Source organism: Budorcas taxicolor, chromosome X (genome assembly GCF_023091745.1).
Source record: "Budorcas taxicolor isolate Tak-1 chromosome X, Takin1.1, whole genome shotgun sequence".
Classification (NCBI taxonomy): Eukaryota; Metazoa; Chordata; class Mammalia; order Artiodactyla; family Bovidae; genus Budorcas; species Budorcas taxicolor.
In genome coordinates this window covers 124,837,863-124,861,736 of record NC_068935.1, presented here as the reverse complement: position 1 = coordinate 124,861,736, position 23,874 = coordinate 124,837,863, and the positions used below count along the sequence as shown (strand labels likewise).

The window sequence follows — 23,874 nt, the reverse complement described above, 5'->3', positions numbered from 1 at the left end:
AGAGCACCATACTCTAACACCAATTACTGATCCTCACATGGTCTCCTAATAAAACATGTCAGAAATGCAGCCAGGGACCAGTTACTGCATTAGACCTCTCCATGGCCCCTTTACTCTCAAACTTTCAAGAATGAAGGTCCACTGGGGCAAAAGAAAAGACCATAAATGCATATACAGACACATTCAGATAGACATATATATTACTGCATGACTATATATGATATTCATCTACATTCATTGCCAGGTGGCCAGCTTTATTTTTATCTTCCCATGGGTGAAGTGACAGCCAAGAGCTTCCACACAATAGTAATGCCTTCTCTTAACCCTCACTAAAAGCCAGCAATTTAGGTAAAACAGACAGATGATTTGGAAACTTAAAGAAAAATCTGACTCAATGCCCCCCATTTTCTGATTCCTAGTTAACTGGAGGTAACTCATATTCGTTTCTCCGAAAAGAAATTTGAAGGGAAAAAAAGTCTTGCTTCTAGAAACAAATCCCCAGATCTCACACCTACCTCAAACAACAAGGCACTAGAAAACCAAAGTAGTTGACATTTTCTTTATTAAGGACACACTTGTTCCATCCTTTGTTTACAGTTTCGTTTCAAACAAAGAATCGATCCATGCCACTGCCTCTGAGCCAACACAAGAGTTCCACACCAGAGTGTGCACATTTACATACAGACGCACACACTCACATTCTTTTTTTTTTTTCCACACTCACGGTCTGATGGACAAGCCAATGGATACCTTAAGGATATTATTCAAAGTTGCTAAGTAAATGCTCAAGAAGTGAAAGCTTGAACAAACATTCCCCTTTCGTACAGTCATGGGAGGGAGGTCACCATGGCCAAATGTGTTTAGGGATTAGAGTGACTAGTGCTGAAACTGAGAAGATGAAACCTAAACGGAAGGTGAAACTCTTCTGACAGCTGCAGGCAGCAGACCAAAATGGAGAGACCCTCTGTGAGGCAAACACTGGGTCCATGTTACACTGAGGGGCGTGTATATAGCCCCAATCCACACAGAAAATGAATTCTGGAGAATTTATGCACTAACTTTTAAAGCAACAGTGTGTCACCAGAGGCATAGCAGCTGCTGGTCCCTCTGGCAAAGAACACTTTTGAATTAAACCTGTCTCAAGGACTACATATACAAGAAGTGAGCTTCAAACAGTCGTGTGCTTCAAAGTCATAGCCACATTACCAACCTGGATAGCAACCCTCCCCCATCTCGTCTTGAATCTTATCTCATAGCATCAGCACTATACCTGTTACATAACATCCTTTAAACCTTCAGATCTTTCCGTATTAATCTCTGGAAGGGGCAGTAAAATGCAAATGCATAACAAACCTTAAATAAAGATGGTAAAAGCAGTTTATCTTTCGGAAGGCAGATGCCAAAGTAGCAGAGCGACTTAAAAAGATGATTATAGAATACACTGTATATCAGGAGAGCATAACAATAATAATAATAGCAAAGAATAATAAATATACAAAATACAATAGAGACTTACCAAACACTGAATTCATGATAAACTGGAAATAGAAACAAGGACATATAAAGCCAACCAGAAACATGTGGAGTGGCTTCACATTCAGAATGACAGAAGTAAATAAGAGATATATCCCCACTGTGCCAGAAAAAAAGGTATAAGAAATGTGCAGCACTTTCTTAACATTTCTCAAGTGACACAACAGACTGGAACTGCTTATTGGCAGGACCTGCTGGTATTTTTCTAGTCTTTCTCTCTGTCCCAGCACAAAGCATGGGGCCAGGACCATAGCAGGCACACAGGAAACATGTGTTAGGGAATGTCTGTTAGTATCCATTCCAAAGTGAGTAAAGAACAATATCCAAAATTACAGGCAGCAGGAGGGGTTCAGAGAGAGGCAGCCTCCCCATGAGGCTGCTAACGGTACAAAAACTGGGAAATAAGAGCCCTGAAACAGAAGCTGATCCTCACAGAGGCCAGCAGGGTACTGATTCCAGGCTTGACATTTAACCTATCACATGGATAAACCTTGATGAGAAACACTTATTAAGGGTGAAACCAAAAGATTTTAAATTATATTCTACTCCAAGTGGAAAAGAGTCCATATTCAAATGAACAAAACCCTCCTTGCTCATTTTCAAGGATATATTTATTGTGTTTGCTGTTAACTGTTAAAGCATCCATTCTGTTCAGTTATGGTTTTAAACTCAAGGTGTGAGTGTCTTTAAAAAATAAACTTCCATGTAGTAATGTTAAAATTTAGGAGGGCCCACTACTTTCCTATATGAGTTCTATGATGGAAGAAGCAAAAGAATAAATCATTCTCAGAAGGAAACAATCTTTTTATTTCTGGTTCATGAGAATGATGTTTTGCTCCAAGAAAAGTTTTTACATTTTCTGACTGTAATTTTAATATTCTGGAGTCTGGGATAACTTTAAGATATATACCATCCATGCTTCAGGTTTACATAAAAAATGACCTCTCAGGCCTTGGGGAAGGTTTATTTTAACCAGGAAGCTCCCTCACTGTGACTCAGGTAAAGCCCAGAGAAGTGGCCAAGGGTGAGAGCAGATACAACTGTCCTTAATAGTGCGAATGCCTGGAATATATAGCTAATGGTTGCAGGACAATGGGATGATCTGTTTGCTCACTTGCTTGCTCTCTCTCTCTCAATTTCAGTCACATCTTTTACTTAAATAAAAAGCCCGGAGAGTCATTCCAGTACCTCCCTAAATCAACTCTGTAGAGCTTTGCAAAGGTTAAAGCTGAAAACTGAAACTAATCAGTCCCCAAACTCATGTTTCCATGGTCCTGGCCTTTTCTCAAGGCTATGAATAGCTCCCATCAAATGTAGTATCTTTTGACCTTCTGCAGGTGCCTTGGTAGGGGGGGGCAGTGAGCTCATCCCACACTGTGAGCTACTACAACCCATTTGCCCCTGCTGCAAAGTGAGGCACGTCCCCAATGCAAAAACTTCTGGACACAATATTTCTTCAGCTCAGTCTGTCTCAAGTTCGGGACTCAATAAAATGGTTCAGTTTCAGACTTTCCATAGAAATAGACTTCAGTCTTTATTAAACCATTGCTAAGCCTGTATCAAATGATATAGCCCATATAAAGTAAACAATCATCTCACATTTGATAAAGATGAAGAAAAAGAATCTGTGTTAATTCTGTCAAATTCACACAGGGTCCAAGGCTGAACAACAAGGTGGACTCATATACTATAAGAAAAACTCCAAGTTAGTGAATCCAAGTAGCCTATTACTACACTCTGAAGGCAACTTCCTTCCATAACAACAGCAAAGGACAAAAACATCCAAGAGATTTCTAGGGACAAAGCTTGATGGAGACAAAGGGAAGGAGGAGACTTTGGTCATTTACAATAACTCATAAAACCTGAAAAAATTAGTTGGACGGAAGTGTTTACAAGTAACTAGAATCATCCCACAGATTTAGCCTCTGATCCTTGTTTTAAGGGGAAAAAAGTGGTTTTTCATTAATTTGGGGTGGGAAAAAATGTAGCTTTTGAGCTCAGCACAATGAACTATTTATCTGGCCTGACAAGGCCAATCAATCCAGCTCCCTGTTTATTATAAGGAGTAGTAGGATACTGTTAGCTTTGATGAGTGGGGGCAGGGCCAAAGACAGCCCTGATCCTGGTACACAATCCTTCCCTTCAACTGGAAATTTATGTTTGGCCCAGGTGACCTGGGGGTCAGGATGAAGCCTGGGATAGAATGAAGATGGTTTCTTATGTGTTTCATATTTACAGGACACCCTCACGTGCTAAGGTCTCAGAGTCAATGACAGATTCATTATATAGAATACCTAGGAGTAATAAAAAGTTGGTCAAAATCAGGTGGAGGCTTAAAAAGGGAATATTAAAGTCAGTAAGCCAGTTCTTTAAATGCCCTTTTCTGGTTAATGAAAAATTCTGTAGGGTACTTCAAAGGTCATATTTTTGTTGTAAAGAGACAATTACCTGAAAAGTTTGATTCTTTCATTGATTTAAAAGTTCTCAGGTAATTTCATCAAATTCATCTGGATAATTACCTTAGTTCCTTAATTAATTCCTTATCTTGCTAAATTAATGAATTACCTGAATGATCTTATTTTACTTTACAAAAACAGAGCTGGCTAGAAAGGCCTTGCCATTGATCTCTGTGTATGTAATTCCTCAGCCCACCGACCAAAGCAGTATCAGGAGAAATGGGAGGGGCTCAGGTGAGCAAGGGAGGTTTGGGGGTGCAGACCCACGCACCGAACTCTAGCTGTCCAAGTCCAGTGAGCACAGGCCTCAGGAGTTCTGGAACCTACTTGCAAGAACGCAGGATGGGCTCTGGGCTACGGCTATAGTTTTAGAGCTAGACAGCCCAAATTCTTACAACGGGAAACCTCCATTGGCAGGATGGGTTTTTTTAAAAAAGGGAAAGAAAAAAAATCCTATAGCTGCTAACCAGCGTGGGCCGCCAGCCAATATTTCATCTGAATAATTCAAAAAAGGAAATGTAACCCAGGGCAGCTGGAGAGGGTAGAGGAAGAAGCAGGAAGGAAGAGAGACACAAAGCTGAGGTCTCAAGCACTATGATCAATGGACAGTTTATTGGACAAAGTCTTACAATGTCTAAATTTGATGAAAGATTAGCTGTTCTTGCCCATGGTTATGCAAACTTGCCTTCTTTTTTCTTTTTAATGGAACTCTCTGCTAATACATTTCTGGGTCCTGCTTTTTGACCGGTTCTATGTTTCTCTTTAAGGAAGTAATAAGCCCCTGAAAAGGCTGCCTCTGAAAGTTAAGCTACCTCGGGTGTGATCAGTGTGTGCCTGGGGTGGTCCAATGGGGAGGGTAGGCATGGGAAAAACTAAGGCAAATCAGTTTCCATTTTAGTATAAAACTGAGTCAGGTCATCTGTGCTATCTTATAGAATCTCTCCTACCATTTTAAACAACAAGGTCACAAAGGGTGGACAGGGGAGAAAACAAAACTCCAACCAGCTGATAACTGGAAAATCCACCAAGGTGGAGACAAGATGGTGAAAGGTTTTCTGGTTACACAGAAGGCTGAAGGAGCTGCATCTCTGTAAGTCCTGCCTCCTAAACTGAGAGACAAGGCCTGTGTTTGGGAGCCCAGCAGTTAGAGAGAGAAAGAGTCTGCTGAAGTCTGCCCTTAAATTAAGAAGAGAGCATGGCCAGACCTGCTTGGCTTAGCCAGCACCACAGCATTCTCTGAAGTCACCTGTCATCCATAAAAATAGACACAAAAGAGAAAGCTAAAGTCCTAGAAAAGCTATCATTTAGAAATTTAGTCTACCACTGTAAAAAAAATTTTCATTAGTTTCCTTTAGTATGGTTATTGTATCGTTACTTGCCATGTATGAGTGTGTATGCACCCAAAATGTATACAAAAATCAATGCCATTCAATTTTCCAGAAATTCAAACTTTGATCCAGTTCACCCAGCAGTTATCAGTTTGGGTTTGTGTGTGGGGAGAGAGCTCGCTCTCCTTTGCCATACCTCTCTTGTTGGTTCTTAGAATTGTTTCAGAAGACAGCAAAGCATTTCCACTGGACACTTCATGCATGGGCTTTTCTGGAGCTTTGCTGGAGAGAGGCTCTTTCTTCATTTCCTTCTTTATTTCCTGTGAGGATAAAAAAAAGGAAAACAAGATTATAGTTTAACATTTCCAAATGTCTCTATTTTAAGCTTCAGCTTTCTGGAATGCACTACAGTGACCTCAACTCAGCGCAACATTTTAGAAACACCATTTCCTATGTGTCTGTTGTTTGTTTTCCTTACATTTAGTAGAGAAGCACCTGGTCCTATAAAACAGAATAATGTCCAATACAGTGATGCAACCTTCTGTGACTATGGTCAAGTGATCATAAAGGCCACCATACAACTCTAAGGGACAGCCTGTTCTACTTTTTGAACAATGACAAGCTTTGGCCAAGCACAGTCACCCCTCAAAAACTTTCTGGTTTCTATTCTTCCAACAGGGGTTTAAAGAAGTATATTCCTACATCACCATTGCGCTCACAGTAATGCTAAACCCAAAAGAAGACTTAAGTTCATCTGGCTTTTAAATCCTTAACCGAGAAAAGTACAGAGATAACAAACTAAAGACTATCGTTCTAAGCCAGAGGTCGGCAAACTAAGCCCACCATGTGTTTTTGTAAATAAAGTTTCATTATAATACAAGCCCATTCATTTCATTTAGGTATTTTCTATGGCTATTCTGATGCCACAACAGCAGAGTTGAGGAGCTGGAACAGAAATTCAAGCCCAAAATACCTGACGCTTTACACACAAAGCTTACATGAGGTAGTCTCTTATCAAAGCTCCATTAAGATCTGGATTTTTAAAACCTGATGCCTGATACAATCATTTCAAATTACTTAATAATTTACATAATTATGTTCAAAAGCATTAAGAGTCAGAAATGATAGTAATTCACAAGCTGCAGATCTGGGCTGGGGTTCTGGGCTTGTCTGGACCCAGGATCACAATGACTTGGGAAGAAGGGAAAGCGAAGCGCCTGGAGTCAAAGCATACCTGGGTGTCAGGAAGGGCTCAAAGAGGAAAGATATGTTCTTTAGAAAGAGGCTGGGGCAAGAATTGGGCATGGGTCCTTCAATGAATGAACAGGAAGATGGAAAATTTGGTGGGAGGCCACACTTTGGCCTGGGCAGAGGTGGAAAGAACAGAACAAAAGCTTGTCAAAACATAGCCACTGCCTAGCAGCTTCCTACACACCCAAGTGTTAGTTACCGTATCCAATTCCCCGATTGCTGGCCCTGTTCACAACAGCCTCGCCCTCTTCTCCCTCACCAGGGCCCCACCGGAAACCAGCAACTGTGGCTGGTGCTCTGCTAGGTTGAGAGTTTCAGCTGGCGCACCAGGCCAACACAGCGTAAAGCTGTGTGCATGCGCGTGTATGTATACGCACTCCCACCTCAGCAGCCCGGCGCCTGCTAGAACAGCAGTTGCTGGGGGTTTGTACAGCTTCACAGGCAGATGGCATCAGGGGACAATCTGCAAACACTGCCAGCCTGAGTTGCATGAAAGGATGCTTTCTTAGTGATGGCTGCCAGCCTGCTATGGCTCTAGAAATACAGAAAAGCAGCCACCATGGGCTCTTCTTCCCCAATGGCTGCTTCTTTGGGGGTAGAAGAGTTGCTTAAACATCACTCTCCACTGTAGGGTGGGTATGACCATGCAAACACCAATTTCCCAACTGGACACAATATAATGCAGTGATGCAACATCCAGTTTTGCCAAGGAGTGATTCAGAGAAATTCAGTGGGCTGTGGGTGACATGCTGAGTACTTGCTTAGCACTAACCACTAATGGCATGCAGCTGGGGAAGGATGAAGGGGTTGCAAACATTTGAAAAATTGGGGTGGTCACTGGGAAAAGCCTCAGAAGCCATGGTTGTCAAGAATGTTCACACCCAAGGCTTCAGAGCAGCACCTCACGAGTTTTGAAGGACTGATCTGATGAAGCAGGTGCTTAAGGGCTGAGAAATCAGCAACAGGAGAGGATCTGGTTCATAAGTTTCAGATTCTGTGCCCCACACCAATGGTTGTTCACATTTGCCAGATACATAAGCCTAATGATGACACAATTCCATAAGTTGCTTCTTAGATGGAAGCAAGGAGACAAACCCAAAAATATGCCTTGCCCTTTTCCAAAGAAACCAACCAGACACGCAACCACGGCAGTGCATCCTACAGCCTCTCCATTGGCCCAACAACCAGGTTCATCCAGGCTCAGTGTAACCTCACCAAAAGCAAACATCTTCCCTCCAATCTGCCCCTTCTCTGGAAGCGACGGGAGCTATCCTGCTTGATAGCTCATCATCTGCACACTTACCCTGGCTGGAAGACTCAGTGTTAATCCTCGTTATCTAACCAGCCACCCAGTTGGGCTCTATCTACTTCCTTAATCTATTTCTCTCCTTCCTCCCATACTGCCTCAAAAATATGAGTATCAGGCAAAGAACCTGAACAGACATTTCTCCAAAGAAAATATACAAATGGCCGATAAGAACACGACAAGATGCTCCACATCATTATTCACTAGGAAAACTTAAATCAACACCAAAATGATATACCCTTTCACTCCCACCAAGATGGCTAGATTTTTTTTTTTTGTAAAGGAATACGAGTGCTGACGTGGAAAAACTGGAATCCTTGTACACTGCTGGTGAGAATGCAAAATGGAGCAGTCACTGTGGAAAACAGCATGGTGGTTTCTCAAAAAGTTAAACACAGAATTACCATATGATCCAACAATTCCACTTTCAGGTGATATACCCCAAAGGGTTGAAAGCAGGGACCTAAATAGATACTTGTATGCCAACGTTTGCTGCAGCATTATTCACAAAAGCCGAAAAGCAGAAACAACACATGAGTCCATCAGCAGGCAAACGGATAAACAAGATGTGGCATGCACATACGATAGAATATTGCTCAGCCTTAAAAAGGAATACAATTTTGATACATGCTACAACATGAACGAACCTAGAAAACATCATGCTAAGTAAAATAAGCCAGACACAAAAGGACAAACATGATCTGATTCCATGTATATGGGACATCTAGAATAGGCAAACTCAGAGACAGAAACTGACTGGAGGTTACCAGGGAGCAATGGGACGGGAGGATGAGAGTTAATGTTTCACAGGTTCTGGAGTTTCTGTTTGGGGTGATGAAAGTTTGGAAACAGACAGTGGTGATGGTTGCATAAAATTGTGAATGCAATGAATGTCACTGAATGTACTTTTAAATGGCTAAAATGGCAACTTTTGTGTTACATTTTGTTTTACCCACAATAAAAAATACACATGAATACCATCTTACATTTGAGAGTTTACCTTGTACCAAAGCTTCCTCTCAGAGCTGCACCTGGATTGCAACTTTTAATATGCAGAACAGCCCTATTCACTGATGTGCATGCCAAGTCACAAAGAGCTGAGGAAGCCTGTCAGAGGTCAAAGAAGGAGACACCAGAACTGGAACTCAATGGTCTAGCTTCAGAGCTTGCCTCTTAGCTACTCTCCCCCAAATGCCGCCTGTCTCCAGTCCTGCCCTCCCTGCTCCACCTCCACACTGCCCCAAGGGATGCTCTCCTAAAACTACTGTCCACTCTTGCCACTCTCCTCCTCAAAGCCTCCAAATTACCCTCAAAAGACCACAGGGAAAGCTTGTGCCTTCAAAAATGTTTCAAATTGCACAGCAAGCCACACGTCCCTGTGTGCTCACTTCTGGCTCAACCTATCTGACGTATGTGCTGACCCCAGGCACCAACTACTGTGCACAAGCAAGGGAGGGTGCACCTTTTGAACACCCTGACATTCACAGATGTCTGATGTCTTGGACCCCTATCGGGGCGGGGCGGGGGGACTCCAAAAATAGGTGACGATGCTGGCAATGACACAGCCTTACACTGGCAAGGGTTTATATAAATTAAAGAGCTGTCACTTTTTTTTTCACTAGCTCCTCACAATAACACTGTCATTTTGGTACTGAAAAAAAAAATCCTGATTTTTCTAGGCTGATATATTTTTGCACACAAGAATCATGAGACCCAGTCAGGGAGGATGCAAGACCATCAAAAGGCTATGAGGCTAGTATGGGGCAGGGAGGGCCGTGGAACCCAGCTCCAGGCCTTCCAGGCAGACCTCTCCTGCTACACCTCACTTCCCTCAAAGAACCAGTGTCCTGGCTACAGTGCTAAGTTGTGTCAGTTGTGTCTGACTCTGTGAGATCCTATAGACTGTGGTCAGCCAGGCTCCTCTGTCCATGGGATTTCCCCAGCAAGAATACTGGAGTGGATTGCCATGCACTCCTCCAGGGGATCTTTCTGACTCAGGGATCGAACCAGTGTCTCTTATGTCTCCTGCACTGGCAGGTGGATTCTTTACCATGAGTGCCACCTGGGAAGCTCCCTGACTATACTGGGGAGGCTCAAATCACCCCAGCCATGGCTCCAGTGGGAAACTTCACTTTCCTCCACACCTAAAGAATCTAATACTGCTTTATCCCTAAGCCCACAAATACTAGGGCTAGAATCCTTGAAGACTCTCTATCATCCACATAAAATGGCTCTTTGCTGCAGAAGAGGGTGGACTTGACAGTGGAATAACCCTTGCTTATCTACAGCTGCCAGGATCCCTGAACCTGGAGCTCTCCGAGGTTCTGATCCAAGTCGGAGGATGCCAGATTTCCTGGGTATGAGCATTCCGAGCCCCCAACCCTCAGTCTCAGCTTTCTAATGACGAGGTCTAAGTTATTAATCCACTTATTGAGAACCTGTATCCTACACTCTCAGTGGTAGAGAACACACCCTGGGTCAAAATTGTGGGTCACGGGGGCTTATAGAAATTCATACATGCCCACAAATATAAATCAGCAATGATTCGGCTTGCTTTAAAACACAACAGAATAGTCACGCTATCCACTATCCTAAACCTTTTTAGGAGGTAAAGGAAACCCAGTTTTTCTCTTCTCAAATCTGAAGCCTTAACAACAGAAACTCTGCTTGGACAGCAAAATTGAGGCCATCAATAAACTATCGATGTTCCCATGACACTCAAACTGTGTTGCAAGGACCTCCTGAGTGAACAGAGAGGGGAATTCACGCCATTCCTGCTTCCCAAAGCAGTATGCTCATCAGAGTCTGAGATGGTTTATCCACAACTGGAGGCCAAGAAGCCCTGATAATGCCACTCTAGCAAAAATTCTGTGACACATTTAGCAGCCTGCAAACAGCAGCCTCACTGGGCAAAGACATAATTCATACACCACTAGGAGTTAAACTAGCAGAGTCTGCTTTCTGATAAGCAGGATTGCCTGGATGTAGCTAGTGGCAGAGTCAAGTCAGCGCCCTCTTTTCACCTCTCCCTCCCCATTCATTACATACTAGGCAGGCACTGGGGGGTCTGCTTGGTTGAACCTCAACTTCTTTCAATTAACCAAAATACTACATAGCAAACTATCAATGAAGGTCCAGGTGGGGGCAAAATATCAATGAAGGTCCAGTTGGGGGGCCCCTCCCTGATTTCACCCTTTCTGTCTTCTACCAACCTCTGACATAAGTTAAGATAGAGACATCACACTGGATGGAGAGAACGCTGTCAACAAACCAAAACTAGTCCTGGCATCATCATTTAGCAGGTGGGTGACCTTGGGGTCAGTAGTGAAAGCCTCTAAGTGGCTCTTTCATCATCCCCAAAAGTAGTTTAATGCTAGATGCTTTGGCACCATTAGAGAGATGTCTTCAGGATCAAACAGTGAATTGAAGAGTAGTATACAAAATGATTACTTATTGTCATAATTCATGCCATCATTAAATAGCAAGTGCTATTTAAAAAAAGAACTACTAAGAACACAGATGACTTTTTACAGTCAGGATGTTGAGTGAAAGAAGCCAGAGCCAACAGATCACATACTGTATGATTCCATTTATGTGAAGTTTGACAACAGGCAGAACTAATCAATGGTGAGAGATCTCAGAATAGATGTTACCCTTGGGAAGGTACCAAATGGGAGGGGTACAAGATAGCCTGCTGGGAGGATGAAAATGTTCGACAATTTGATGTGGGTGACGGGTTGCACATGTAAAAATTCATTAGGCTGTATTTCTAAGATCTCTGCACTTCACTGTATGCTATTTCAATGTAAAAGAAAAACATAAACACATCAGCCAGAAGAAGACAGATTCTCTTCAATCAAAATGCACTAATATTTCATTCCAGGAAGTCAAAAACCAGAAAAGCTAGTGGTTTGGTGTTTTAATATTCATCTCAGGGAGTGGAAAGCCTTCTGGGATCAACATTAAGACAATAAATGGTCAGAATATGCCAGATGCACCCTATCAAGTAGGTGAGCCAAGGGGCGTCTCATCTAATCGACATAATCAGCTGAGTGGCTCAGCTCCCTCCAAGGGGCACTTCCTCTCCCCATTAGCGGATTTCCTCAGATCTCACAATGATTCCTTCTCTCCTGCCGCCAAGAATACAGGCACATGGGGCAGGCTGGTGACGCCGACACCAGGGGAGCTCAGTGCTGTCCTGACCAGCCAGAAATGCTGGTGCCAGGCTTCTCGCAGCATTAGAGCAAGGCTGCGCAGGCTCCCCTAAAGCTCAGGGCTGAAGCAGAACAGGGAAATGAGGCATCGTTTGTCAGCCTGCCTTCAAACTTGGTCGGTTTCTTTCTGAAGAGTAAGGTTTCCTTTAGAGCTAGATGGGACTGTGGGTTCACAGCTCATACTAGTTCGTGGAAAATCTTTTTGCAAAATTACCACTGGCAGAAATTAATAGGCAGTCACTAAAAATTACCCCAAATCTACTGATCAAGAGAGTTTTGAATAGATACAGAATCCTGGAATAGCACATTGCTGTGCCCCCCACTCACACACAGATGCATGATATCTTCCGCCCTCCTCACACACAAAAAGGCAAGTTTACGAAGAAGCTGCTCCATGAACATTCCCTGCTTACAGAGGTTCTGCTCTCCTACCATTTGGCTCCCTTCACAGTATCAGTCTTAAAACACCCAGGAAGATACTGCAAGTAACCTGAAAGTAACAGTAGACACCAAGAGAGCTTCAGCTCTATCTGTAAGACTGTTTCTTTAAAACAATACATCTCATTATTATAATATTTTTTGAAGTACTCATGCTGCTGAACCACAAAATGCACCAAGTTCATTAGGGAGAATTGTAAAGAAAATGTATATAAAATATCTGAAGTAAATAACGCAAAATATGAGGATTTGATAAAGCAGACTGGTGAGTACACTGGTACTCATTATTCAGTTTCTCTCTTTTTCCAATGCTTGAAATATTTCATAATTTCCCTTAAAAATTACATAGTGAAACCACGTTGATGTCTCGTACCACAATGACCTCCTTATATTTATAAAATACACTGCCACTTTAAAAAGTGCTCTGACATACTATCATAAATATACCTAAGATATTTTCAGCTCAAAAGCTAAGAAGGAAAGTTTTTTAAGTAGCAGGAAACCTACTGTCATGTCTCTATGTAAATCTTCAAATGACATCTATCATATATTTGTATTATTACCTCCCAAGAATCACCCATTACACAAGCCTAGGCAAGAGGCTCTTGACCTGCAGGATGGGAATGAATGCTGTGAAGAGTTCAGCCAGTGCTAGATTCCAGGCAAAGATGAAACTGACTAATTTCATGTTCCAAAGAGATGACACAGCTTTCTGATGCATGACACAATTACCTGCATGACACTCAATGCCTTTATATATGCCCATGCCCTGCTAAACAGCTAGATTATTTATTACCATTGGATCAAAGGGTGTCAATACCAACTGTTTGGACATGATTTAGTGAGCACATAATAAATACTTGTCAAATGAATGGCCAATCTAGCAGGGTGTAATAAGCAGGATGGCTATCTACAGATAAGAGGGAGTATTTTCAATTCAGCTCAAAGCTATGACAACATTGAGACCTGTATGATCCTTACAATGACACAAGTGGTGTTCACTGGGTCACAAGTAACTCCTCACCTAAGAGAATGCAGGTCTGGCATGAGAGTGGTAGGAAGAAGATACAGTAAGAAAATTCACACGGTGCCTCATTTTTTAAAAATAAGCAATGCCATTTCTTTCTAGACTGTGAATATTCAAAATAAATGTACATATATAAAATGAAACCTTAAAAACACTAGAAGAAAACATGAGAGAAAGATTTTAAATCTCATAGTGGGAAAGACTCTTTGAAAGTCCGACACAGAATCCAGAAGACAAAAGAAAGAGTTGATAAATTACAGAAAACCATAAATATGGCATAGAAAAAAAAAGAAAATTTATCAAGAAAGACAGAAGTCAAAGTGGGAGAATATTGCCTGTGATATAGAAAGACCTCTTTCCACAAAATATCAGCAAAGAGTTCAATAACCCAACTTAAAATAGGAAAGCACAATTCATAGGAAGAAATGACAAACACATGAAAAGATGTTTAATCACACTCATAAGAGAAATACAAATTACAGTGAGATTCATTTGACAATACCTGTACAGTACTCACCACCAGAAGGACCCTGAAACCTTTTGGCGATTTTCTTTTATAAAAACTGTAAAATTTACACCTTCTGTATTAGAATATTTATACAAGTATTCTCAATAGAGTGTGGACTCTCTCAGAATATTGTCTTGGTTTTCATAGCACGCAGCACAGTGCCTGGCATACAGCTGCTACTCATGCAAAGAATAAGTATGAGAGATACAGAAATGGCAAGCATAAAACTCCCCCAAAGGTGACAGTCTAGATAGAGAGGGATATAAATAACTTTTTACTTACAATGAGATATCTTTTCCCCTTGATATTAAATACCATAAAGTTTCTCAATGGCTCTCTCTTATACCCAGTGGATTTCTTAGTCTTACTAATGTAAGATAGCTTTTATTGGTCAAAAACAATCAAAAAATGGTAATATAATATTGACAATGATATAGAGAAAGACATCCTCTCATACTTTCCACTGAGAGTATAAACTGATGAATAAATTGGTACAACCTCTGTGGGAAGCAATGTGGCAATTATCTATCAAAAATGTAAATGCCTATGCCTTTTGACTCAGTATTTCCACTTCTAGGAATTTAAACTGCAAATATACTTGCACATGTTCGAAGTGGCATATGTACAAGATTAACCATTATGGCATTGCTTAAATTAGTAAAAGACTGAAAGAATATAACATGTTTCAGTAGTGAACTGGTTCCATAAATCCACACCATGCAACCCTCTAAAAATGAGGCTGGTCCAGAAGTGTCATTAAGGATATACACCAAGACATGTTACTAGGCAAAAAAGCCTAATAATGCATGCAAACATTTGTGTGAATTTGTGTGCGTGCCTCATCGTGCACACAAATGGATACAAAACAACAAATGGATAACTGAGACGACCTTCAGAAGGGGAAATGGTGGTTAAGAGACGGAAAACTTATTTTGTCCCTTTTAATTGGTATCATGCACCTGTCTTGCCTGTACAAAATTTAAATTGACTTCAAAATTAATAAGTAAAATGTGTTTAGTATTTTCCAATCATTAGACTATTGACTGCTACTTTTTCTGCAAACAAGAATTAAGTTGGGATTATATCATTTCCATTGCTAATTTGAAAGATCCCAGCATAACCAGTCAAAGTGAGAACAGTACATATAAACAAATACAAAACTTAAAAAGAAAGCTCTTTGGCGCATATAGTTCATCAAGAAGGGGACACGGGAAAGTTAAAATGTGGGGAAAATCACAACAGAACCAATAATCAATTATTTCTTCAATTATTTCATACAAAACTCAATATTATGGAACTATAATTAATGACATGATAACAACTGATAAAGACAAATAAAATGCATATAAAGAGGCAATATTAAATCTTATGCGTACTTTTATCATGGGGAGAATACATTTTGCTTTGGTGCCCAGAGTGCAAGCTATAGGGGTTTAACAGTTTGGGATTAGTTAACTACACTTGAAAAGGTTAATTAAACAATCTCAAATTGTTTAATTTGAGCCCCCTAAGGAATGGGCACTTTCTCTATCAATTGCTTCCTCAAAAAAGTTTAAATGTTACTGATAGTATCGTATCTACTTCATGAAGCTATACTATCTGAAACACATAAATTATTGGGCCTTTTGCTAGGTAAACAGATTGCTCTTGGAGAAAAAAAGAAGGGACATCCATGGTCCAATATCCATTTCTTCTTTTTTTTTCCTGTCATCTTTTAAATAGCTTTGATGATTATTACAATCCTGTGCCTCTCTGACCCTTTGCTGGGTTCCCAGTCACAGCACTGACCACTGTACTCGAGTTAAGAAGTCTCTCTCTCAGTTACTCGGTAAGCACTTCAGGGGTAAGAAATAGGTCTCACTCATCTTTCATCCCCAGACACTCAATAAGTGCTGGCCAGCAGGTACACAATAAATGTTAGCCATTACCATCACCTCTATCATTCTTTTAACCATTATCTGAGTACCTACTTTGTCTCAGATAGAAATGAAAACAGTACATGTATCTGGCTGACTGTCAATTTTTACAGTCACAACTGCTTCTAAGACTAATAATCTAATGGAAAAATGTAAACACAAGATAATCTACTTGAGAAAGTTTAAAGTAATGATCATAAAGGTGATCAAAGAACTAAAGAGAATGGATATACAGAGCAAGAAATTAGAAGGTTTTTTTAAATTTTATTATTTTTTTATTTACTTTACAATACTGTATCGGTTTTGTCATATGAATTAAAAAATATAAATATAAAGAACAACCAAGCAGAATTAAATAATATAATAACTGAAATGAAAAATGCACTAGAAGAAATCAACAGTAGATTAAATAAGGCATAAGAACAGATCAGTGAGCTCATAGAAAGAGCAGTGGAAATCACTACTGGCAAACAAAAAAGAAAAAAGAATGAAAAGAAATGAGGACAATTTAAGAGACCTCCGGGACAACATGAAGCACACCAATATTCACATTATAGGGGTCCCAGAAGGATAAGAAAGAGAGAAAGGGCCTGAGAAAATATTTGAAAAGATAATAGCTGAAAACTTCCATAACCTAGGGAAGGAAACAGTTACCCAAGGCCAGGAAGCACAGAGTTCCATACAGGATTAACCCACCAAGGAATATACCACATCGCATTGTAATCAAAATGACAAAAATTGAAGATAAAGAGAGAATATTGAAAGCAAAAAGGGAATAGCAACAAATAACACATAAGGGAACTCTCACAAGGCTATCAGATGATTTTTCAGCAGAAATTCTGCAGACCAGAAGGAAGTGGCACAATATATTTAAAGTGATGAAAAAGAAAAACCTACAACCAAAAATATCCTACCCAGAAAGGCTCTTGTTCAGATTTGATAGACAAGTCAAAAGCATTATAGACAAGCAAAAACTAAAAGAATTCAACACCATCAAACCAGTTTTACAACAAATGCTAAAAGAATTTCTCTAGGCAGAAAAGATGACAACTAGAAACAACAAAGTAACAAAATGGAAAAGTTTACTGATAAAGGTGAATATACAGTAAAGGTAGGAAATTATCCACACACAAAGATAGTCAGGTTAAAAGACAAAAGTAGTAAAATTATGTGTATCCACCATAAGCAGTTAAGGGATATACAAAACAATTAGATGTAAAATATAAAATAAAACCCAGTAATTGTGAGGGGAGGAGAGTAAAAATGCAGGGTTTCTAAAAGGTCTCTGAAATTAAGAGATCAGCAACTTAAAACCAGTACATATAAATACAGACTCCTATACAAAAACCTCATGGTAACCACAAAATAAAATCCATAACAGATATGCACACAAAACAGAAAAAGGAATCTAAACATAACAGTAAAAATAGTCATCAAATCACAAGAGAAGAGAACAAAACAAAAAAAGGGGCGGTAAGACCTACAAAATCAAATTCAAAACAATTAACAAAGTAGCAACAGGAATATACAGATAAATAATTACCTTAAATGTAAACGGCCTAATTGCTTGAACTGAAAAACACAGACTGGCTGAATGGATACAAAAATAAGACCCACATATCTGCTGCCTACATGAGACTCACTTCAGATCTAGAGGCACATACAGACTGAAAGTGAGGGGATGGAAAAAGGTATCATATGTAAAAAGAAGTCAAAAGAAAGAGCAGCAATACTTATACCAGACAAAACAGACTTTAAAAACTGTTACAGGAGACAAAGAAGGATGGAAGATAATGAGCCAGACAGAAAATCAGTAAGAAACATGGGCCTTAAATGGTACATTAGACCAGACGGACTTAATTAATAGAGCATTCCATCCAAAAGCAGCAGAATACACAGTATTTTCAAATGCACACGGAACATTCTCCAGGATAGATCACGTGCTAGGCTATAAAACAAGCCTTGGTAAATTTAAGAAAACTGAAATCATATCAGCAAAAAAGCATGCTTCTATCAGCATAAAAGCATCTTTTCAGACCACAACACTAGAAATCAACTACAAGAAAAAAAACTGCAAAATACACGAACACGTAGAAACTAAACAATATGCCACTTAACAACCAATGGATCATTGAAGAAATCAAACAGAACTCAGAAAACACCTAAAGACAAATGAAAATGTACACACAATGATCCAAACTCAATGGGATGCAGCAAAAGTAATTTTAAGAGGGAAGTCTATAATGATACAAGCTTACCTCAGGAAACAAGAAATATCTCAAATAAACAACCTAAACTTACACCTAAAACAACTAGAGAAAGAACAACAACAAAAACTAAAGTTAATAGAAGGAAAGAAATCATAACAATCAGAGCAGAAATAAATGAAATAGAGACTTAAAAAACAATAGAAAAGATCAATGAAACTAAAAGTTGGTTCTTTGAAAAGACAAAGTTGGTATACCTTTAGCTAGACTCATCAAGAAAAAAAAGGAAAAGGGCTCAAATCAATAAAGTCAGAAGATGATAAATGCAGAAGAACCAACACCACAGAAACTCAAAGGATCATAAGAGACTACTTACTATAAGCTATTATATGCAAATACAATGGACAACTTAGAAGAAATGGACAAATTCTTAGAAAGGTACAATCTCCCAATACTGAGCCAGGAAGAAACCGGAAATATGAGCAGACCAATTATCAGTACTGAATTGAATTAGTAATTTTAAAACTCTCAACAAGCAAAAGTTCAGGACCAGATGGCTTCACAGGTAAATTCTACCAATATTTAGAGAAGAGTTAAAACCTATCCTTCCTAAACTATTCCTAAAAATTGCAGAGGAAGGCACACTTATGAATTCATTCTATAAGGCCTCCATAACCCTAATATCAAAACCAGACAAAAATATCACATACACACACACAAAGAAAATTACAGGCCAATGTCACGGATGAACATAGATGCAAAAATTCTCAACAAGGTAGTAGCAAACCAACTTCAGCAATACACCAAAAGGATCATACATTATGATCAAGTGGGATTTATCCCAAGGATGCAAAAATTCCTCAGTATCCACAAATCAATCAATGTGATACATCACATTAAGAAACTGAAAAACAAAAACCACACGATCATCTCAAAACATGCAGAAAAAGCTCTTGATAAAATTCATCATCTGTTTATGACTAAAAACTCTTTAGAAACTGGGCATAGAGGGAACATACCTAAACATAATAAAGGCCATATATGACAAACTCACAGCTAACATCATACTCAATGGGGAAAAGCTGAAAGCATTTCCTCTAAGATCAGGAAAAGGCCAAGGATGACCAAGCTCACCACTTTTATTCAACATAGTTTTGGAAGTCCTGGTCACAGCAGAGAAGAAAAAAAATAAATGGAATCCAAACTGGAAAAGAAGTAAAACTATCACTGTTTGCAGACAGCATGATGTTATACACAGAAAATTCTAAAGATGTTATCAGAAAACTACTAGGGATCACCAATGAACTCAGGAAAGTCACCTAGAATAATAGAAATAAAAACAAAAGTAAATATGACTTTCCTGGTGATCTAGTTTAACCACTAGACTCTGAGCTTCCATTGCAGGGAATGCCAATTCAAGTCCTGGTCAGGGAAGTTCCACATATCAGATGATGCAGCCAAAACAAACAAACAAAAATAAACAGACAAACGGACCCTAATTAAATTTAAATGCTTTTGCACAGCAAAGGAAACCATAAACAAAATGAAAAGAGAACCTATAGACTGGGAAAAAAGATTTGAAAACAATGCTACCAACAAGGGTTTAATTTCCAACATATGCAAACAGCTCATATAGCTTAACATCAAAAATAACAAACAATTTAAAAATGGGCAGAAGACTTAAACAGACATTTCTCCATAGAAGACATACACATGACCAACAGGCACATGAAAAGATGCTTGATATCATTAATTATTAGAGAAATGCAAATATATGTGTGTGTGTGTATATATGTGTGTATGTGTGTGCGTATATATATATATATATATATATAACTGAACTACTTGCTACACACTTGAAACTAACACAACACTGTAAATTAACTATACTTCAATTCAAAAATGTAAATACACTAGGATCTTTTAAATATAAAAGGAAACCAAATACATTCTTCATTTTCCTAAATCTTCTAAAAAATATAGAATTAGCTTGCAATTATGAAGAGTGTATTAGGAGCAAAGTACTGGTCTAAGGGTTTACATGGAGTATAACTCATTTGGTGTTCACAGCCACAGTAAGAAGTAGGGAGCATTATCACCTCTCTTTAACAGGTTGGGGGAAGTGAGTCCCAAGAAGAGATGGGCACAAAGGCAAAAAAAGGGCTGAGAGAGAATCCTGAGAAAAAAGAGCAAAGCCAGAGGTATCATACTTCTTTATTGTACAGGATACTACAAAGTCATAGTAATAAAAACAGCATGGTGCGGGCACAAAAATAAACACACTGACCAATGGAACAAAGTAGAGAGCCTGGAATTAAATCCTGCTTACAGAGCCAACTAATATTCAACAAGGGAGTCAATAATACCCATGGGGAAAGTATAGTTTCTTCAATAAATGATTCCCAGAAAACTGGAGGACTGCATGCTGCTGCTGCTAAGTCACTTCAGCCATGTCCAACTCTGTGCGACCCCATAGACAGCAGCCCACCAGGCTCCCCGGACACCCATCTCATACCACTCACAAGAGTTAACTCAAAATGGATCAAACACTTAAACATAAGACCTGATACCATAAAACTCCTAGAAGAAAACGGAGGGAAAAAAAAACCACTGATGCTGCTCTTGGCAGTAACTTGGGTATAAATAACAAAAGAAAAAAGAAAACAACAACAAACGGGACTATTACTCAAAAGCTTCTGCAAAGCAAAAGGAACAATTAACAAAATCAAAAGACAACATACTGAATGGAGAAAAATTCTGCAAATCATATATCAGATAAGAGGTTAATCTCCAAAATACATTAAAAAACTCAGTCAACTAAAAAAAATCTGATTTTAAAATGGGCAAAAGAATTAAATAAACAATTCTCCAAAGAGGACATCAAAATGGCCAACAGACAACATGAAAAAAATGCCAAACATCTGGGAAACATAAACCAAAACCATAATGAAATATCATTTCACACCTGTCAAAATGGCTATTATCAAGAAGATAAGAGACAACAGGTACTGGTGAGGATGTAGTAAAAAGGGGACTTGCGTACACTGCTGGTGAGAATCTGAAGTTGGTTCAACTACTATGGAAAACAATATACAGGTTCCACAAAAGATTAAAGACAGATCTACCATATGATCCAGCAATTCTACTTCTGGGTATATACCCAAAGGAAATGAAAACAGGATTTCAAGGAGATATATTCACTCCCATGTGTATCACAGCATTATTCACAATAGCAAAGATTACGAAAACAATCCAAAAGTCCATTAGTAGATAAATGGATTTTTAAAAATGTGGTACACACACACACACACACACACACACACACACACACACACACACACACACACACACACCAGAATATTATTCAGCCATGAAAAGGGAAGCAACCTTGCCATTTACAACAACATGGATAGACCTTGATCACATGATGGTAAGTGAGACAAGTCCGAAAAAAACAAGTACTGTATGATATCACTTATATGTGAAACCTAAAAAAATGAAACTCAACAAGGTCCTACTGTAAAGCACAGAAAACTATATTCAATATCATGGGATAAACCATAATGGAAAAGAATATAGTACAGAGAACTCTTCTCAATATTCTATAATAATCTATATGGTAAAACAATCTAAAAAGAGTGGATATATGCATATGTATAACTGATTCACTTTGCTGTAGAGCAGAAACTAATACATTTTAAATCAACTATTCTCTAATAAAAATTTTAAAGTTAAAATTAAAACTAAATAAGAATTCCAAAAATGGAAAAAAAAGAATGTATATATGTGTATAACTGAGTCACTCTGCTATACAGTAGAAATTAACACAACACTATAAATTGACTATACTTTAATAAAAACTAAATTTAAAAATAAAAAGTTAAACCTGTAATAAAAAGAGTAAAATGGTGGTTGCCAGGGTATAAGGGATGGTGATGAGAATGACAGTGTTGAAGGGCACAAATTTGTAATGAGGAGTAAATAAGACAGAGATCTAATTCACAGTATAACGAATACATATAATACTGTGTTATAATGATGCAATCTGATAAATATCACTATACTGGCGACCATATTACAACAGATAAATGTTGTCAAAGTAACACATTATACACCTTAAACTTACACAATGTCACACATCAAATTTTTTCAATTTTTAAAAGTCAGAGGGGGTTGCTGAGTGAGGGCTGATGGCTGGGTAGCTCTGTAGGCAAGCCTGACAGTTACACCATGCTACACCCACAAACAATGTACATTCCTAATGTTCCCCCTTCTCTAACTCTGAAAGGCTAACTTTCATAAACTGCTATTTAAAAAAGGAGAGACAAGGAAAATGATCACAGAATAAACTTCCAGAAGTGACTAGTGTGAGAGCCAACAATTTGAAAGCCACTCCCAAGTAAAGAAATCCTTGAATTTTCACCAACAAAAAAGCACCTGTTTACTGGTTGGTGAAAGATTGTTTATACACATGTCCATCCAGGATCACTTGATTGTCAAGAATAAATTATACCAAGCCTGTGACAAAACAATGCCATTTCATGCTCATTTCCTGATTAAAGCTTTTAGACAGCTGGGCATTCTCATTTCTCAGAGCTGTAGGGAGCTATGCAAATTTCCATGCAGCAACTCCAAGATCATTAATCTAAGGAAAGCATGTGCCAACAGAATACCAGATTTTATACTGTTTCAGTAAAGAGGAGGGGCACCTTAATCTAATTACTCTGTGTGTGGTCACCTGACTGTGGTTAACACAAAGATCAAATGCTAAACTGTACAATCAGCAGAAAACTGTTAAGTAATGAGGCATTTCATATTACAAAAGGAGTGGGAAGAGGCGGGTGAAATTCTTACATTGCTTGGAAACAGATACTGTAGCAATAAAAATAATCATACCAAACCTATAGGGATGATAGGTGGAGCATTTTAATTCACAGGGAGCTAGAAGCATAACTATAAAACAATTTCTCTCACACACATGTGCATGCGTCAATAAGACTGGAAGATAATTCTAGCAAAGGATGGCTAAGTAGAGATGAAGTCATCAACAACCAGACCCAGGCAGGCACTCACAGTTAGACTCAGCCTACAGCCATGACCATGCATTTGGCACTCAGGCCCCACAACTGATATTTCTCTTTCCAGTAAGAAGCAGCTGGGCTTGGAAAGGCAGTGCCACTGGTTCCAGCAGCTGACACTTCAGGTCAACTTCTGGCTCTGACACTGCTGAGGGGGCAACCTTTGCTGTCTCACTTTTGTTAGTTGTCAAACAAAAGATTAAAATATTTTGAAGATGAAGTGAGATCTTGTGGATGAAGGCATCACCTCTGGGTCCCAACATTGTCAGGTTCTGATTATCACCAGGAGCAGGAACCTCACCCACCAACACAGGGCCAGGCATGGAGGGGTGAGGAGTATGAAAAGGGAACAATTTCCAAGGGCAACAACTCTAAAGCGTGGCAGATCTGGCAGAAGTATCAAACATGTACTTCCATGCACTCACTCAGAAAGCTACTAGACAGTGCGCTCCACGAAATTAAACAACTAAATGCAGGAGAGAAGACTCCAGGACCCAGGGCAGGCAGTAATGAGGGAGAGGTAATGGGACTTCCTGGCTGACTGTGGGGCAGCAGCCTCCAGAGACCAGTTCAGCTGGAAGCTGCTGGTACTATTCCAGGTGGGAGAGGGGA

The 23,874-nt window shown here is 39.3% G+C and overlaps 1 protein-coding gene across 2 annotated transcripts in view; it reads right to left on the bottom strand.

The window, feature by feature from the left end:
• Positions 1-23,874, bottom strand: part of SH3KBP1 (SH3 domain containing kinase binding protein 1) — a 331,561-nt gene that overhangs the window by 200,435 nt on the left and 107,252 nt on the right. Inside the window, exons 1-2 of one of the 2 annotated variants that reach the window (XM_052662948.1) lie at positions 5,514-5,564; positions 1,517-1,538 (exon numbers count right to left, since the gene is read on the bottom strand). In XM_052662948.1, coding sequence (XP_052518908.1) covers positions 1,517-1,532 — 16 coding nt within the window. In that variant the 5' untranslated portion in view covers positions 1,533-1,538; positions 5,514-5,564. Of the gene's footprint in view, positions 1-1,516; positions 1,539-5,513; positions 5,638-23,874 lie in introns of those variants that run through there. The other variant, XM_052662946.1, reaches the window with a different exon arrangement.